Consider the following 19,469-nt stretch of genomic DNA (forward strand, 5'->3'; position numbering starts at 1 on the left):
GGGGCGTGATTTGTGGTGGAGAATGGAGAAGTGTTGTGGAGGGGCTTGGGGACAAGGCTAGGTGACAGAGGTGTGATCCACAGATATGGGCTTTCTCTAGTGGTCAGCGGGGAGGTGGGGGAAGTGTGTGGGGCACCAGAACAAATGTAGTCTAACTCAGCGACCTTCTATGCAGTACCTACTCTAGGCCAGGCACATGTGCAGACTGGGTGACATGATGTCCTCAGAGTGTCCTCCATCTGGAAGCCTGACAGGACTGGACCTGTAATTTCAACCCAAGAGGATGACTCTAGAGCGACAGTTTTACAGTGTAGGGCAAGACAGTGAGCAAAGATTTAATGTTCTGTGTATGCTTGGGAAACTTCTGGGGAGGGTCCATCTGAATTACTTCTTAGAAATGAGGCTTTAACCAGAAGAGGGGCAGAGAAAGGTGCCCTGGGTAGGGTGACATATTTTTACACAGTCAGCAGTATTCACATGTAACCAACACGTTAAGTCTCGAGGTTTCCTGGTTTCAAAACCCTTCGGCATTCCCATGGCATTGAAGATGAACCGCTGTCCACTCTAGCATTCATCCAGAACCCTACTTACTTGGCTATTTTCTCTTAGACTGCTTCCTCACAACTGTTTTTTTCTGGGGACTTACAGGCAGAGAAGACTCTGCATGGTGCACACACATGCTACCTCCTGACACCTGGTCCACTCCACAGCTCATTTCTCACGAGGGCCTATGGGCTACTTCCTCCAAGACTGCCCCTGACAGTCCTCACACAGGTTCTGTCTAGGATGTCTCCTGGCTCTCGGTTCTGTGTTTCTCCTCGCTGGGCATGCTGATTACCAGCTGTCTCCTGTAGCTTTGCTTACCCCTGCTGCAGAACACAGACCCCGTTTCTCACATCTTTGGTTATTTTCTGGACACGGTGAGTGATTAGACATCCGTGTGAGGTTCCGGGAACTTCCCTTGTTGCTATGACAAAAGGCTGCTGTGCTCAGCTTGTGGAATGGCGCCTCCCACATTTAGGATAGGTCTTCTTGTCTTATCTGGGTACCCCCTCAAAGCTGTGTTCAGAGCATCTCCTGGGAGATTCTGGATGCTGCCAGATTAAAAATCAGCATTAACTGGCCCCTTCCATGAGTCAGAAGTCTTTCTTCCTCATTGTAGAAAACACAACTCTTCTCTTCTCTGCGTCTGCCCCTTCTCTTCCTTTCTTCCTCCTGTGCCTTCCCCTCTCCTAGTTTCCTCTCTGGCTGAGGATTCTCAGAGTCATTTTCCAGCCCCATATGGTTATATTTGATTTTCCGATCCCTCTTCCCAGTGGAGATGGGCAGACTGCGTCCATTTGAGGGATGAGGGAAGCAGACCTTCAGGTGGGTGAGGTTTCTGATAGTTCACAGCGGATAAGTGGCAGAGACAGGAACAAACCCAAATCTGCTCTTGAGTGCTCAGTAAGATACACAACACTTCGCTTGCTGACTAAATGTGGGTTATACGACTTACTATAAATGAGTGATAGAGTCTTGGTTCCCTGACTCCCGTAACTTGGAGCTTCCAGTTTGATTTGAAGGAAAATTTCCTGGCTGTAAAATGGGTGACTTTTATCTCCAAGGAAGCACAGCAAAACTAGGTGGCTGCCTAGGACTTGCTGTCTTAGCCTCTAGTCAACTTTAGTGATCGTCGTCACTGGTTGGGATCTTCGGTGAACATAGGACCTGTTTGCAAAGCACAAGGCAAGTGATTTGAAAAGTCACTCCACCAAAAAGGAAAAAATAAACTACGTTTTAGGCCAAACCTAGTCATGGACAATTGGGCCAGATGTTACAAATGAATGAGCAAGTGAGAGAAAATGCTTTCCTAAGAGGGTACTGCAGGAATGCCGCTGTCTGTCTTTGAATGCATCATGTGTTCCTTTGCGTCATCATGACTTTTGTCATCGGCTTCATCTCTTCTCCCTCCCATCCGTCCATTTACAGCTCTCCAGAACATCTTGGAGCACAGTCACTGAGCACAGCTGTGTTACCGACGAAGAGGAAACTCCTCATTGAGTTTGTGTTGGTGCTTAGACCTGGGAGTTTCCTGTGGGATTTCATCATGAAACATTTCCCTCTGTGTGGGACTGGTGATGTGGCTTTAAGATGTAGCCTACTGACCTGAGTTTGATCTCTGGTACCCATGTGGAGGTAGAAGGAAAGGAAGCTTCCAAAAGTTATCTCTGACTTCCACGCATGCAGCATAGAGCTCATGTGCATACACACACACACACACACACACACACACACACACACACTCAAACACAGATGACTTATTCTAAAACTTTGTTCACTGGACGTAGGAAGATGCTAAGTAGCTGAAGATGACCTTAAATGGCTGACCTTGCCTATGCCTTCTATCCAGCCCAGGGGTTTGGGAATGTAAGAAAGCAAGCGTTCTACCCACCAAACTGCACCCCTAGAACTGAGCTGTACCCCAAGAACTGAGCCACTCCCCCAGACCTAAGCTCCACCCTCAGAACGTGCATTGCATTTGTTTCATGCAGAAAGTTTCATGTTGAACTTGTAGAAGGGGAAAGAAGAGAACTTAGAAGAAGTCTGGAGAACACCCCAAATTTTTGGTTTTTGAAAAATCCTGGATGGGGGATGGTGTTCAAGGCTGGAAATCTTTCTAATGCTTGTTTATTCAGAATGGATGACCGATATGGGGAGGGGTGGTTCTGTCTGGTTCTCCATGATGCCGAATGACACAGCCAATAGGAGATGCCATTGGTGTTGAGAAAATCTGTCACCTTTGATAGAGTCCTGCCCAGTGGCCACCGTAGGCCATGTGGAGGTGCCCACCAGACCTGTGGAACGACAGCTTCCTACCCTGTTCTGAATCTTATGTTATCAAATCCCCCGTGCCTCATTCATTCTGCCTGTTGATCTGTGTGCAAATGGAGGTCACATTTTATATAAGCTTGTGTTTGTGATGTGTAGGAAAGAGGTCCCTCGACAAAGACCATTTGGTGGCATTTCTTTGCCAGCTCATGACTCCTTGTTTTGGAGAAGTACAGGGAAGCTTCTGTTGTATAAGTGTCTGTAGCTGCTTTAATTTAATTTAATTTCAGATCTACAGGTGGTTGCTATTCCCCCAGACACTGAATAGCATCGAGTGCTAAATATCTGTCCTGTCTCTGAAGAGCACTGGCTTGTCATTGCTTTGAAACGTCAGGTCCCTGCCACCACACATGCTGAGTTTGTCTGTGTGCATCTCATACTGTAGGGCAGTGCTTCTCAACCTTCCTAATGCTGTTGACCCCCCCCCAATACAGTTACTTACATTAGGGTGACTCGCAACCATCATATTATTTTATTGCTACTTCATAACTGTAATTTTGTTGCTGTTAGGAATTGTAATATAAATGTCTGATGTGCAAAATATCTGATATGTCACCCCCCCCCAAGGGGTCATGACCCACAAGAGAGGATCTGGGATTTAAATGGGAAGAGACATTACATCCCATGAGTGTCAGCATTGTGGCTCTGTAACTGTCATGCACTTTGACATGTCACTCTATTGCCCCCCCCCCCACCAGCTACCTTTGATCTTGGCTGTCCTGATGAAGTATGTTCGGTTGTCTGTATGTGTAGGACTGTGACCTAGTAATTTCCAGTAGAAGGGTGTTAACATGTAGGGAACAACAGATTGAAACCACACAGCTCCAGCTGCTAGTAATTTTTCCTTCAGGGCTGTGTAAGGAATTGCATTTGCAGTTTGAGCTGCACAGACTTGTCGCTAAGGTCGAAGTCACCTCTCTTCTTGCTGTTTAAGATCCGGCAATGGGAGCAGAACCTGGAAAAATTCCACATGGACTTGTTCCGTATGCGTTGCTATTTGGCGAGCTTACAAGGTGGGGAGTTACCAAACCCCAAGAGTCTCCTTGCTGCCACCAGCCGCCCCTCCAAGCTGGCTCTTGGCAGGCTGGGCGTCCTGTCTGTTTCGTCTTTCCATGCTCTGGTAAGTTCCTAGGGAAGGCTGGGTCAGTGGCTTGCACCTCTCTACAGCTGGCTAATGCCTCTGCTGGAAGTTAACGTAGTAGCTGACAAGGATCACCAGGGGGCTGGGTACTGGGGACCAACAGAGGGGACTGTAGTTTGCAGTTTCTCAGATGCTTATCCTAGGGGTCTACCTGTTAATTGGAAGTGAAACTCCCAATGAATTCTGAGTTGGATTGATATTCTCTGTCTCAAAGAACAAAGTGGAAGAGGGACTGGGGAAGATCCTTGATGTCAACTTTAGGCCTCCCCTGGGCACACACATCCACACGTGCCCCCACATGTATGCACATGCTTATACACAGGCACAGCAGAATAAACAAGGTGAATGCTGCCTGAGGAGTGACCCTCAAAGTCGACCTTTGGGGACCCCATGCACCTGCAGACACACGAACACATATATACAACCACAATGCCTGTAGTGCTGGCAGCCCCATGGGTAGGGTCTGAACTTGCTTCTGGCTTTTGCCTCATCTTTTGAAGAGCTCGGAGTGGTTTAGCTGACTCTGCGCCTGTTGTGGGCCCATCTGGATGTTGGCTTGTGCTGTCTAGGTAAGGCCTTTGTGGAGGCTGATTTCTGTGTGTGAACTATGGGGCAGACACGGACGCTACTGTGTCAGAACACACACACAGGCTGAGTCGCTACAGTGCAGACACTGATGGGCTTTCAGATGTTTCTCAATTATGTTTCTCATTAGGTATGTTCCCGGGATGATTCTGCTCTCAGAAAAAGAACACTTTCCCTTACCCAGAGAGGCAAAAGCAAGAAAGGCATATTTTCTTCACTGAAAGGTCTGGACACTCTAGCAAGGAAAGGGAGGGAGAAGAGAGCTTCCATAACTCAGGTGAGTTCTTGACATGGGAGGAACAGAAGATTGGGTGACTTTTCTAAAAGATTTGTTTATTTATTATATACGAATACACTGTCGCTGTCTTCAGACACACCGGAAGAGGGCATCAGATCCCATTACAGATGATCGTGAGCCATCATGTGGTTCCTGGGATTTGAACTCAGGACCTCTGGAAGAGCAGCCAGTGCTCTTAAACCACTGAGCCATCTCTCTAGCCCTGGGTTACATTTTTGACACCTCCATTTCTACTTGCATTTTTATTTACTTGCAAGATGTAGCTGTTTGTCGGTTATAGGTAGTGGTTAACCAACTATAGTTAGTCCATTGGCTAATATTGGACCTACATTTTCTGAATGGAACTGCCACAGTTATATTCTGCATATAATGTCAAGGTCAATTTTTATATTAATCAAGATAACTTCATGTAATTCCAATGATAAAGTGATAGATGGCAGGATAACTTGCTTATTCTTAGAAATACCACTTAGTTAACTAAATGAGCCTTACTGTCTGCCTCCGTGTATCTGCTAAATGTTCTCAACGAAAGATTTCTTAATAAACAAAAGCATTTGGTTGAACATTTTTTGTTTTTAAAAAAAGATATGAAGTCAGTACTTACACAGCAGAATGAAATTGATTTATTAGGGATTCCTAGTTGAATGTTTAATGTTAGTGTTCTATACAATTCAGAAATAAGATTTACTAAAAAGTAAAAAAAAAAAAAAAAAGAATGATTTTTAGTCTTTTTGTCTTCAAACAAAAACATTCATTAACATATTGTCTTCCAATATTTATTCTAAGCACATTAAAAACACGTATAAGATTGATTTTTGTGGCTTTGCCAACTCTGTTCCTCATCTTCTGAAATGCATAATTAGTTAGAAAAAAAAAAGCAATGTTGAGAAATTTTAAGATGACTTGAATACTGTGAAACATCACAGTAAAGTAAGTATGAAGCTATGGGGGGAAAAGCAGATTTTTCTGCAGAGGGAAGGCTCATATTTGAATAGTAGTACAGATTGTGAAATGGATAATGTAATAAAATGTTATACAACTTCAGTCTTTAAACTAAAAAACATGTGGATGCCAAGGAACACCGCAGAACCATTTCATCAGCCTTTTTGCTTCTCTCTCTCTGTCAGATGTTTGATTTGAGCCACAGCCATGGATTTCTTGGAACTCAGCTACCTCAAAACTCCAGTAACTCCAGTGAGGTAAACATGGCGGGCCAGGGCAGCCATCTTGTTTTATGTTGACTAAGCTGAGGATGCTGGTTTAGAGTCTTCCCATGGATATGTTAAAAGACAAGTTTAGAATTAAAATGGTTGTACTAAGTAAGCTAAGAGGTGTTCCCTGAATGCTAAGAAATTTTTGGAGGCTTTTAAAATTATGTCATTACCACCTTAAAATTAGTACCTCACCAGCTGCCTTGTTGGTGTAGACCCTGTTCCTAAGCAGTTCCCAGACTCTCCTTTGAATATTAGTGAAGCTCAAGTTACAGCTTCCCCATGGCCTTCCTCCATGGCCTTCCTCCATGGCCTTCCTCCATGGCCTTCCTCCATGGCCTTCCTCCATGGCCTTCCTCCATGGCCTTCCTCCATGGCCTTCCTCCATGGCCTTCCTCCATGGCCTTCTTGCAGGTGCTTCTCTAGGTATCCTCAGTGAGGTTGAGCAGTGTTCTCTGGCCTCTAGGGTTGCTTCTGTTTCCAAGATCCAGAGTGTAGTCAGGACCAAGGATGCACTGCTTGGATGTGCTTATGGTTACATTCATTCTTCACTTTTCCCAAACTCCTGTTTTTCTCGAAAAGCCATGGTTTCTATTATTAGTCAGTTTCTCCAGCTGTGCCTCCAGCAGATAGCTTTGCCTTTAATTTTATTTCTAATAGGTATCTGAGCTACTCACCAAAGGTAAAAGTCAGGAGTGGGCCTTGAGAGACAGAGTTCAGAGTTTGAGAATGTCTACTGCTCTTCAACAGTCTCCGAGTTCATTTTTCTAGCACCAGATGGTGGCTAACAACCACCTGTATGTAATTCTAGTTCCAGGAGAACTGGATGTTCTCTTCTTGTGTCTGAGGGCACCAGGCATGTGTGTGTTTGGTTCGCAGATTCACATGCATATAACATAATCAGATAATTCCAAAGCACTGATGATGGGGCTGAAGAGATGACTCAACATTTACTAGAGTTTGCTGCTCCTACAGTGGACCTGAATTTGCTTCCCGGCACCCACACAGCAGCTTACAACTGCCTAGAACTTCAGCTCTGGGAGACCCTGATGCTTTCTCCTGACCTCCATGGGCACCTGCATACAAGTGACACACACACATGCACATTCTCTTACACCAACATAAATTTAAAAAAATCAATAAAAATTAAAATCGGAAAGCCTGGTAGTGATCAGCATGGACAGACAGACTCTGTCTTTGCCAAAACTACCCAACACATGAATGGAAATAATTTGATAAGTTGGGAGTTTAGTTTGAAAAAAAATTCCGAGTTAGACACTGGCAGTTGGGAGGAAGTGGAGTCCCCTGGTGATATAAAATACTCAGCATAGACAGCTAATGTGTTCTGCCTCCCTGTGAAACTGGGTACAGTCTCTCTAGTGTTCCGCTATTGCTAAAGCTGTGCCTCCCGCATGTCAGCTCAGCCCCAGGCGCCCTGCTGCCTGTAGGATGAGTGTGGACGAGTTGGAAAGTCTATGGAATTGTTTTCTCTCACCCGCATCCTCCCAGGACCATGGTTGCCAAGAGAAGGTTGTGGGAAGGGGTGGCTTGAGCCAGGAATCTCCTGTTTTGTGCTCTTTTTGCTAAAGTTCACAAGCCATGGGTAGACAGAAAAGCTGCATCCAATTTTTCTTTTCTATAAAGGACGCTATGTAAGTGAGCACTGTTTCATAAGGAACACTGTTCATCTCCTGCTCTGTGGCCTCTGTACACTTGCAGAGCTGATTTAAAACCTCTGTCCAATCATACTGTTGTTGGAGAACTTGACGTAATCCTGTGGTCAATATGTCACCAAGATTTGCCACATTCTCTCTGTGTCCTGCCCTGTCCTATTGAATAGTGTGTGTGTGTATGGGTGTGTTTTGGGTGTGTATATGTGAGTGTGAGTATGAGTATGTATATGTGAGTGTGAGTATGAGTGTGTATATGTGAGTATGTGTGGGTATGAGAGTGTGTGAGTGTGAGAGAGTGAATGTGTATATCAATGTGAGAGTGTATGTGTATGTATGAGTGTGCGTATGTGAGAGTGAGTTAGTATGTGTTTGTATGAGCGTGTGATTGTGTGAGTATGTATGAGTGTCTGATTATGTGAGTGTGAGAGTATGTGTGTGTGAGTGTGTGAGAGAGCGGAATGTGTTTATAAGTGTGAGGGTATGTGTGTGTATATATGAGTGTATGTGAGTGTGTAAGAGAGTGAATGTATGTGTATATGTGAGTGTGATTATGTGTGTTAGTATGTCTGTATGAGTGTGTGTGAGTGTATGAATGTATGTTGAGTATATGAGTATGTGCATGTGAGAGGGTGTGTGTATATGTGCATGAAAGTGTGTGTGTGACTCTGTGTGTGTGTGTGTGTGTGTGTGTGTGTTGTTGTTGTTGTTTTGAAGAGCCTTTCACAAGCCTTGGCTCTGGTCAGTGTAAGTGTCCTGTGTATTCTAAGCCCACAGCTCATGTCAACATTGTGATAGTGTTTACTAATCGTGTGTATTAGCTGTTGTCCGTCAATGGCTGAGAAGTGTTGGTCTCTGATAAAAGCCCAGCATTTTACAATTGCATCTCTTTAAACATTATATAACAAAGAAAGTTCTTATTTTAAAAGTCTAAGGAGTGAGACCCTCAGAGCAGACTTTGAAAAGTTTGCTACAATAATTATTGATGATGAAGGTCCGTGCTTACTTAAACCAGGTTCAGGTTTCCACTCTAGCTGAACCCCCAAGTTCCACCAAAGCTACCAAAGGCCTCTCCCCAGGTTCTCTCTCCACCCTCTTTGCTCCATTTAAGGATGAAACCCTGTGGAGGGATATGGGAGACTTTCCATCTCTGTGTTGCCTACTTTAATGGTACATCTTTCTGTCCTGTGCCACAGAACACAAGTCCAGGTTCAAATTGAACTGCAGCTTAAAGGAAAAGAGGACTTTTTTAAAATACCCTTTTGGCTGAGAATTCTGCGTGTGGCTGGTTGAATAATTACAATTATCATTCACTGGTTGTCTTATGCTAATCACAGAGCATATTTGTAGCACACAAACCATCTGTTTTTATACAGTAAGTACATTATGTGTGTTGAAGTCACACAGAAAGGCCATTGTGAAGGAGGAGCTGAACCCCCTTTTAAATAGCCCACCATAATTGGTACATCCTGTAAGGGTCTCTCAGTGAGTCACCCTAATTGGAAGCCTGTTAGTGCTGGAGGAAAGCCAGCCTTCTTGGAGCATTTTTTAAAGGACACCTTGGCTAGCCCCAAATGAGAGCTTTTCAGAGCCTCCTTGATGAGTAATAAGGAGTCTCAGACAGTGTTTGGCAGGGAGGTGTTTGTAATGGAGATGTGTCAACAAATCCCCCACTGAGTTAGGGTGGCAGCTGCCCCAGAAAGCCACAGCAGCCCTGGCAGCCCCTAACCTTGGCCTCTGCTCCTGTAAATCTGTCTGGGGTGTCCTGACTATCTGTGGCAGTGGGTGAATGAAGCATTGTCACATTCGTTACCAGCTCCAGACTGGGGGGGAGGGGTGGGGCATCGGGAGTGTTGGACATCCTGGCGTTGGTTTCTCAAATGGAAAATGTGAACGAGACAACCAACTGTTGACCGTGGCACAGTCTGTTTAAATAGAATGCTGGTCTGGAACCTTCCACAGCATATGCACATGTGTGTGTCCATGTTTGTCTTTTTCCATACACAGATCTTGCCAGTCAGGTCTTTGTTATTCCTTCCTAACCCACTGGTGTCTGGGCATCTGCCCAAGAAGGAAGTAAACACTACATCCTCCGTGATACGAGCTGTCAAGAAAAACCAGAACAGATCATTTCTTTTGTGCTGTCCCCTCATCTCACTTGCTAATAGACTCTCCTTTTATCAGCTATGTGGGGTGGGGGTGGGGTGGGATGGGGGGGATGAAGGGCTGGAGAGGTGGGGGGGGTGGGTCCCGATTTTTGACAGACACTGTGATTTTGCTACTCATGTCCCTACAATGATCCAGGCAATAATTATAAGCCATTCAACCCAAAAGCATCTGCTGCGAGAATGCACAGGGTCCCCCCACCTGCCCCTGTGATATACTGAGTCTAAGTAATTTGGAACCATTAGTGCAATGATGATGATTCACTAGTGTAGGTGTTGCTCCATCAGGAAAGCTAGCTTGATTTGCAATTGCTAAGGTAGAATGTTGTGATTGGGGCTGGAGTTCACTGGGGCTCCCAGTTCCTAGATGGCCAGCAGGAGTTGGGCTGTGAGGAGCCAACTCTACACCCCACCCCAGGTTCCCCAAAGTTTCAGAACAGGAATAATTCTCGTGCAGTTCTGGACAGTGGCTGTCACTGAACTGTGGGGTTAAGGCAGGTAGGGTGCTCAGACATTGTCCCAGAAGAAGGTTTTCAGTATGTCTCCCAAATGCCGTTCCTCATGGGGTGACTTTGTGAAGCTGTGAAGCTGGAACTTTTGGTGGTCACCTCTAAGGGGAGGGAGGAGTTAAGACAGTAGGTTACCAGGCAGCAAGACAAGAGATTTTGACCTGGACCCTTTTTGCTTCTTTTCTTTGTGTTCTCCAGGAACTGAGAACTTAAACAGGGCTTTGGAAATGATCTTTTGGCTGGAGGGAGGCAGGTCAGAGTAGGAGAGAAGTAAGTAGGGCCACACAACACTTGATGGAGGTAGCCAACTATGCACCTCTGATTGAGTTCTTCTGTTTTTATATTGGATATTCATTTATTTACATTTCAAATGCTATCCCCTTTCCTGGTTTCCCTTCCACAAATCCTCTATCCCCTCCCCCCTCCCCATGCTTCTATGAGGGTGCTCCCCCACCCACCCACCTACTCACTCCCACCTCACCACCCTAGTGTTCCCCTACGCTGGGCATCCAGCCTTCAAAGCTAAGGGCCTCCCCTCCCAACAATGCCATCCTCTGCTACACATGCAGCTGTACTTGGGTCCTCCATGTGTACTATTTGGTTGATGGTTTAGTCCCTGGGAGCTCGGGGGAGGGGGTTCTGCTTCTTCAGTCCTTCCCCTAACTCTTCCATTGGGATTCTGTGCAAGCACCTTTGAGAAGGGGTGTGTGAAGAAAATTTCTAGCTATCCTACTTGTATGTGTGTGTGTGTGGTGTGTTTAGTTTGGGGATTTTTTTTTCTTTTATGAAAAGGACATAAGAGAACTTTTTGTCTAACTCTTGAAACTGAAATGCTAATGGTTTCAGCTTAGATGCTGACTGAGGAAATCAAAGCAACTTTCTCTCCAAAAGGGCAAAGCTTAAAATAACTCAGGAAATCTGTATTCATCAAATAGACATTATTCCCCACCCCCACCCCCCGTTTCCAATTAATCCATCCCACTTTGTTGACTTCATCAAATAGCCAGGTTTCTCCTTCTCTATATTGAATGCATGTGTGTGCACGTGTGTGCATGTGCATACAAGCACACATGCAGGTATGTGCATGCTTGCATGGTACAGCACAAAGCACGCCTGACTTGTCATTGTGGGAGGTCTCTGGTGGCCTTGGCCTTGGATAGGCATCTTCTGTGCACAGTGGAGACAGAGGAAAAGTAGGCTCCTCTGTGCAGCTGCAGGTTCTCAGTTGAGCATAACAGGATTGTTTCTGTCATCCTTTCCCTCACCCCTCCGTTACTGTCACACACCTCTTTCCTTCAGGCCTTGCCTTCCTTGAACAATCTGGCTATTAGTCTTTCTGAAAGTTGGGAATATGAAGAAGCTGACGCTGGGAAAGCAAATTTGAACTGGATGCAAATGGCGAGCCTTGACCTTTCACCTTTGTTGAGTGTGATAGCATCCATCTCTTTGGTACCCAGGTGCATTCTGGGTGCAAGACACTGTGTTAAGGACCGGAGGAGACTATGATGGAGAAACAAAGACCTTACTGTCATTTCCCTTGCCACTTAAAGTGGGTGGGCCCAGAGCTAACCTTTGTGTGAGCTGGATTATGCTCTGTCAAGTGTTAGGAAGAAGATGAAGAGAGTGTGTGTGGGGGGGGTATGCTCCATGGAGGTGCGACGAGGCATGGGAGCAAGGGAGATGCCTCTGGGGTACCCTTCCCCTTGAGGGACCAGCCACATGACGGTATAGTACAGAATAGAGTTTATTCGGGGCATGGGGTGGGGAGTTAAGGGGATAGTAGGGGCAGAGAGAGAGAGAAGAGGACCAACACTTAGGATGGCGAGTCCCTTAACTAGGGATTCTGACACTGGAGCCAAGAGGCACAGAGCAACAGGGGAAAGCAATTGCAATTAGCAGAGGTGTAGAGGCAGGGGAGTGCCTTTTTATGGGAAGGCCCCTTGAGACAGTTTGTTCAACCAGGGCACCGTTTGTATAGTGGGACTGGGAAAGGAATCCAGACCACCAAGTCGTGTTCGCTGTGGAGAGAAGTTAATTGGCAGGCTGCCGTTTCTATGTGATGTCAACGTGGGGAGACCTGACTGATATCCAAACTTTGGGGGTCAGAGCCCTTCTATACCATAGGGTTAGTTGTGTATGCTTAACGTTTCTCAGAACTTCTGCACCCCCCTTTTCCTTACCTGGTAAGTGGAGGGTAATGACGGCACCCACCCGAGAGTGGCTGTGAGTAATTGTATAGAAATCTCCCTCTGATGGACAGCCAGGGATGAGACAGGGTGAAAAGCCACCATGGGGCATAAATTTGAATTTCCTGAGTCCCTGCCCAACTCACCTTCTTGAAGGACAGTAAGGAGCTGCTGTGAAGTGGTTTCTGTTGTTCCTTTTTGTGGACTACCTCTTGATGTTTCTTACTCCACAGTGACCTCTGCTGGGCTTTTTAAAAATATGCAGTAAGAGTGGAGCCTTAGCTTAGTTAGGACAGTACCTGCTCTTACCTGGTGGCTGGATAGAACTCCTGCCAAAGTGACCCAAGTGCCCAGGAGAACTGAGCCAGAGGAAGCCATTGCTCATTTGACAGTCCCCATTAAGAGAGTATCTGCCCCTGTCTTTACCTTTCTTCCTCGTGTGAGGGGGATGTTGGTCCTGGCTGTGAGCATCTTTTTAGGAAAATGTGCTGCTGACCTTGACAGGTCCAGTTCTGCGGCTTCAGAGCTGAACATCACATTTTCAAAGACACAGAAAGACGGATCCTTTCCCTTTTCTGCCTGGGCCTGTTCTTCAGAATGTCTTTATCACATCAGGTCTGGCTTCGGGCAGTTTATTCTGTGTTTATGGAAATACATGGATTCCACAGTGAGGGGACCCATCAGGGTGCTTGCTTTGAGGTTTGAGTTGTTCGTGCCATCGTGAGAGTGCTGAATCCACACATCTGTCATGCTTTCCGGCCTATAAGATGTCTTCGTGTTTGCGGGTGGACTCCTTCGCTCATAAAAGCTCGCCTTGTTAATTAAGAAATATCAGTAATGAGAACAGTTCTTCCTTTTACAGAGTGGTAAACTGAGGCTTAGCAAGTTGGATTTTGTCTGTCTGCTTTGAGATACAGGATCTCACTGTGTAGCTGGCTGGCCTGGAACTTAACTTTGTAAATGAGGCTCAAAATGAGTTCTGGCCTCAAACTGGGAGATCTCCCCATCTTTGTTGGGATAAACCAACACATCTACCTAAATTAACAACCCCCCTCCCCCCCCCCCAACCCCTCCCCGGATACTATTGTCTAGCTAAGTAGTAGCTTTGGAGTTAGGTTCCCCATGGTGTTCCTGCAAGGATCTAACTGGAGGCTTAGTACCTGAGTAGATTAACACAGAAGTGACTGGCTTTGATGTCCAGATTTAAGGGAGTGTTTTGGGAAAAGCTCCCGAGGGTAGTATGCTTGGGGACGATTTCCTGACAGAGCTGAAAGACAGAGAGGGGAATGTCCTCTTTACTTAAAGTTGGATTCTAAAAGTTCAAACAGGAGAAAAAGAGAATCACGCGTACAGAGAGTTGAGTTTAGGGCCGAGCTAGGGCACAGACAGACAGACAGACAGACAGATGTCAGTTGTTGTGGATGAGACCCTTTGGAAGCCAGAAAGGGACTAGGGATTTAGCTGTACATTTCCCAGTGACCCTTCTCCATCAGGACCCGATAACAGTGAGACTGAGCTGTTCTGAGTCGACCTTGGAGCCGAGTCGGAGTCCCTCTTCCTGGGCTTCAGCTCCGTCTGTGCAGAGATCCTCAAGAGCCCAGGACTGGTAGATCTCTGCCCCTGAGTGATGTGAGGGGCCAGTGTGGGACGTGTGCAAAACTTACAGTGCTAACTGCTTGCACTGAGGGGACATTTTCCCCTCGTGGTTTCTACTCTTGCCTGTCTAACCTGTCTACGTTTTCTCACCGCACACAGGTCCATGAGCTGCATCTGTGCGGCTCCACAGTAGACAGCGCTCTCCGAGACAGCACGTGGGAAGTCCAGACGTATGTCCACTTCCAGGATAACGAAGGCGTTACCGTGATGATCAAGCCAGAGCACAGGGTGGAAGATGTTCTGGCTTTGGCGTGCAAGGTGATGACTTTTACCTTAGAAATGCGTACTTGAATAGAGAGGGCCTTCGATGCTGCATTCCTCTGCGTTGGGTTTTGAGGCGGATGTCTAAGACCCAACTTTCTACACAGGGGAACATACTTACATTTTCTAGCTAATACGCCAATTCTCCACCCTTCTGAAGAATGAGTCCTCAGGTCACGGTCCCATGCTTCTGTGAAGACCCCGAATTACACCACACACACCAACTCTGAATCTGCATCTAGAGGCGTTCCGATATCTGTTGCTGTTCACGTTACATAGACATGCGGTATCTTGGTGTGCTATTCAGCCCGTAACTCATTACCACTCACAGTTGCTTTATGGACACTCATATGAATTACGATTCTCCGTTCTTCATCTCCAGTCTAAAGAAGGGCAAATCCAGTCAGCGCCGGCATGTCTAGTGCTTTCAGACCACCAGGTGGCAGAGTAGAGCTGAAAGAGTTAAGTACACGGGGAACGGTCTTCTGCTGACTTTCATGGTAGACAGCAGGAGAGGACTTTAACTCTTTTTTTTTTAACTTGGCCTTGAAGCTTTAGTGTCCCCTGCATCTGTGTCTTTGTGTATTTTTATAAACTTAACTGCATCCTCCAAGCTCAGTATTGTAAGGCTTTTATTCAGAAAAGCCTCAGTGTTGATCTGTGAGGGTGAGTGAAAACAGTGAATTGAAAACAGTGATAAGCTTTCTGGGTGTTAAAAGGTGTCCGAGGTAAGAGGTCAGCTAAATTCTGAGCACAGGTCTGGGATAAATGCTTTTCTGTCAAAAGTGCAGGGAAGATGCAAGTGAGGGAAAGAGAAGGAGGCACACACATACACACACACACACACATACATACATACATACATACACACACATGCATAAATACATACATACATACACATACATACATATGTACACACATACACAAACATACACATACACAAACATACACATACACACACAAATGCACACACACAAACACACACAAACATACACACACATACACACAAATGCACACACACAAACACACACAAACATACACACACATACACACACAAATACACAAACATACACAGTCATACATACATACATACAAATACACACACACAAACACACACTCATATACACATACATACACATACATACAGAAACATACACATACCCGTACACATATACACACACACACAAAATGTCAAAGATTAGAATTATCTGCACTTAAACATTTTCCCTTTGATCATACTTTGAAGTATGAAATTCTGAAGTCTGGACAACTTAAAAATCTCTCTACTGTCCCAGTGACAAACAACTTAAAGTCAGCGTCCGGCGTATGGCAGAGACCCAGCCGAGCGAAGGGAGGTATGAGTTGTGTGATGAAGTGTATCACTTCCCAGCAATGAGCCCATACTCTGTGGTGCTGGCATCAGAGGAAACCTTACCAATGAGTTTTGACCCTTCCTTTTCTTGTTGGCGCATTTGAGTTTCAGCTTTTCCGTAGTTTTAGACTGAGCAAATTCTATGCAGTTGTTTCGGGGGGGGGGGGGTTGACAGTGGTCTGTCGTAAACCTCCTGAATGCCGATGGTTTTAGGACAGGGCAGTTAGACTCTGAGTAACCAGTTGTTTCCTTCGCAGATGAGGCAGTTGGAACCCACTCACTATGGTCTCCAGCTCCGAAAGGTGGTCGATGAGAGTGTGGAGTGGTGTGTGCCTGCGTTGTATGAATACATGCAAGAACAGGCAAGTGGACGCTGGAGGTCGAGAGGGGCTGTCCAGCCATACCCACGCCCAACCTCACGAGCTCAGACTGGCCTCAAATTCTGTGTACCTGAGGATGATCTTGAGATTCTTATCCTCCTACCTCCACATCCTGTGTGTTTGGACATACGAGTGTAGGCCACCACATCCAGTCTGTGTGGGTCAGACCCACGGCCACGCATGCACACTCACCCCAGTGAGCTCTCTGCCAGCTCAGCTCTTTGCCCAGGCTCCGCATGGCCTCTAAATTTTTGGGACTGTAATTTGGGGGCAAACTGTTTGAGTTTGGCATGTGATTTGTAAACAACCCTCATGTAAACAGCACTGTAATTTTTTTTCATGAAAAACTGTGTCAACATAATTCTACAAGGTTGTGTTGTGTGAACCCCCTGACTCCCCTGTTTTTCCGGTTCTTAGGTTTATGATGAAATTGAAGTTTTCCCACTCAGCGTGTATGACGTGCAGCTAACCAAGACTGGGGACATGACTGACTTTGGTGAGTGTCAGGAGCCATCTCCTGTCCCCAGGAGACAGACGCTCACCTTGTCCTTGGTCCCTCTTTCTCTTTTTTTATTATTATTTATATTAGTAGGACAGGCTCCTATGTATCAATGCTGGGAGAGATGGCGAGGCAATTTCAGGAAATATCGTAAGAGTTGGTAAAGCATGTGACATGCTGGGGACAGTGCTGACAACAAATTAACTGTACCTGGTGCTACTCTCAGCCGGATCACCCAGGAGCCAGACAAGGCTTCTTTGATTCTTTGTTGAGCGAGGTTTAAACTTATGTGTATGTGCCCCTTGTGCAGTTCCCAAGGAGGCCAGGAGAGGGCGTCTGATCATCAGGGGCTGGAGTTAAAAGCTGTTGTGAGCTGCCCAACTTGCATGCTAGTAACAGAATGCATGTCTCCAGCTCTATGAGACGCCTTCTGTGTGTCTAAAGCCTTACCAACCTGGAATGCTGTCCTTTCCTAGACCTTTCTCCCAGGATAGGAATCTTAGCTGCCCTTCAAGACCACATGGACAGTCTACCTGGCCTAAGCCTGATCCTTTGGCTTTACCTCCCACTGATCTGAGTTTAATGATTACAGGCCAGAATCGGTATTTAGCTCTTATTTCCCTCGGTCTTTATTGAATCTCTGCTCCAAGGTCTTTGTAGACTTTGCCCATGTCTCAGTGTACTGCAGACTCTGACCGCCTTTACCACTAGAAGACAGTAATTAGGCTGTTTTAGTCATGTTGCAAATATTGGGACAACATGGATATTTGCTGCAAAATATTTTTTCTGGACCCTTTGGTTGGTCACATGGTCAGGATTGTTGGTTTCTTTTGAGGCAGAGGCTCACTTTGTAGTCCACACTGGCCTGGGATCCCAGGATATCCTCAAAGCTTGTAGTGATCCTCCTACCTCAGCCTCCCAAATGCTAAGTTTAAGTGAGAGTCCCCTGTGCCCGCTGTAGTTTGGGGTTGGTTAGTTGCAAGCTAGTTTCATGTGGAAACCCTCTTAGCCTTTTGTCTGCTTCCATGGCTTCCATGAGCTAGTCTTCTTCCCATCTGAGTGAATGAATGTAGACACAGATTCTTTTGTCGTGGTTGGCTGGGTGCTGCTTAAGGCTTGGAGAAGACCTGGGGAGAGAGGACGTCTTCCCTCAATCTCCTGTAGGATTACTCGGATACTAGCCTCACCCTCTGCTTTGTGCATGGTTTCCGGGGATTCGAACTCTGACCCTAGGCTCTTGCAGCATACGCTGTGTCTACGAGCCATCACTTAACCCCTGCCTTTAACCTTAAAATGCCTCACTCTGCCTCGGTGAGAGTGTCATTTCGTCTTTAAAAAAAAAATAAAGCATCGTTTTAACCGTGGTGAGACAGAATTGTCCACACGCTTAAACTGTGACGTCAGAGGCTCTCCGAGTCCGTCCGTGAGTCGCCCTCACCATCCCTTCCCGGCTCCTGCTCACTGGCAGAGCTGCAGCTTTGTGTCCACACGGTGCTGGCTTTTGACTCCCCCCATCCCGACTCTCTGATGAGCACGCATTACCCCCTTTGTCTTTATGAATTTGGGGACCCCTCAACGTTTTCCTTCATGTACTTAGCATTAATGTCTTCAGGGTTCATCCCATTACAGGTTGTGCCAGATTTTTTTTTTTGTTGTTTGTTTTAATGTAATATTCTACTGTCTGTGTGCACACATTCTGTTTGTCCCTAATCTCCTCCTTTGTCGGCCAGGCTGTTCCCACTGCTGCGAATGTGCTGCTGGGTATGTGTACAGTGGTTGAGTAACGGTGCACACTCCTGTGTCTAAACACCCTGGTCCGGTGGCTTCCTCTTTCCCCTATGCTTGCTAAATATTACTACTTTCAAAATAGTTGAAACCTACTTTCTCGGCATGCTTGAGTTTACAGAATGGATGTTCACAGACACACCCTGGCTGGGCCGGGAGGCGAACTTACACTTGCTCATTATCTTCTCCCCCAGGGTTTGCAGTCACAGCTCAGGTGGACGAGCACCAGCACCTCAGCCGGATATTTATAAGTGACGTTCTCCCTGACAGCCTGGCGTACGGAGGAGGTCTGCACACTCTGAGTTTCTAAATGTGGGAGGCTCTGCCTCATGAGGTTGCTTGCGGGTTTTGTCAGATGATGTTTCTCTGGGAGCTCTCGAGAAAGGCTTGACCTGAAAATACACGTGTGTGTGTGTGTGTGTGTGTGTGTGTGTGCATGCTTTGTGTGTGTATATATAAAAAGATTATTCATACAGATGTGTGTACATGTGTGTAAAGAAAATACTCATACAGATGTGTGTGTAAAGACATTCATCTAGCTGTGTGTATGTAAGGAGAATATTCATACAGGTGTGTGTGTGTGTGTGTGTGTGTGTGTAAAGATAGTACCCATACAGATGTGTATGTAAAGAGAGTATTCATACAGATGTGTGTAAAGGGTATATTCATATGTGTGTGTAAAGAGTATTCATACACATGTGTATATATGTGTAAAGAGAGTATTCATACATGTGTATGTAAAAAGTTTTCATAAAATGTGTGTGTGTGTGTGTGTGTGTGTGTGAGAGAGAGAGAGAGAGAGAGAGAGAGAGAGAGAGAGAGAGAGAATTCAAGAGAATTCATATAGCTGTCCAGATAGAGGGGGGTAACTGTGAAACAG

The 19,469-nt window shown here is 45.9% G+C and overlaps 1 protein-coding gene across 1 annotated transcript in view; it reads left to right on the top strand.

Annotated features, from left to right (window-relative positions):
* TIAM2 (TIAM Rac1 associated GEF 2) overlaps positions 1–19,469 on the top strand; it is a 122,079-nt gene that overhangs the window by 44,918 nt on the left and 57,692 nt on the right. Inside the window, exons 7-13 of the mRNA XM_080941549.1 lie at positions 3,806–3,991; positions 4,728–4,874; positions 6,023–6,094; positions 14,392–14,550; positions 16,183–16,287; positions 16,723–16,801; positions 18,784–18,876. Of these exons, the coding sequence (XP_080797675.1) occupies positions 3,806–3,991; positions 4,728–4,874; positions 6,023–6,094; positions 14,392–14,550; positions 16,183–16,287; positions 16,723–16,801; positions 18,784–18,876 (841 nt within the window). The remainder of the gene's footprint in view (positions 1–3,805; positions 3,992–4,727; positions 4,875–6,022; positions 6,095–14,391; positions 14,551–16,182; positions 16,288–16,722; positions 16,802–18,783; positions 18,877–19,469) is intronic.

This window comes from Micromys minutus, assembly GCF_963924665.1.
Source record: "Micromys minutus genome assembly, chromosome: 30".
In the NCBI taxonomy this organism is placed as follows: domain Eukaryota; kingdom Metazoa; phylum Chordata; class Mammalia; order Rodentia; family Muridae; genus Micromys; species Micromys minutus.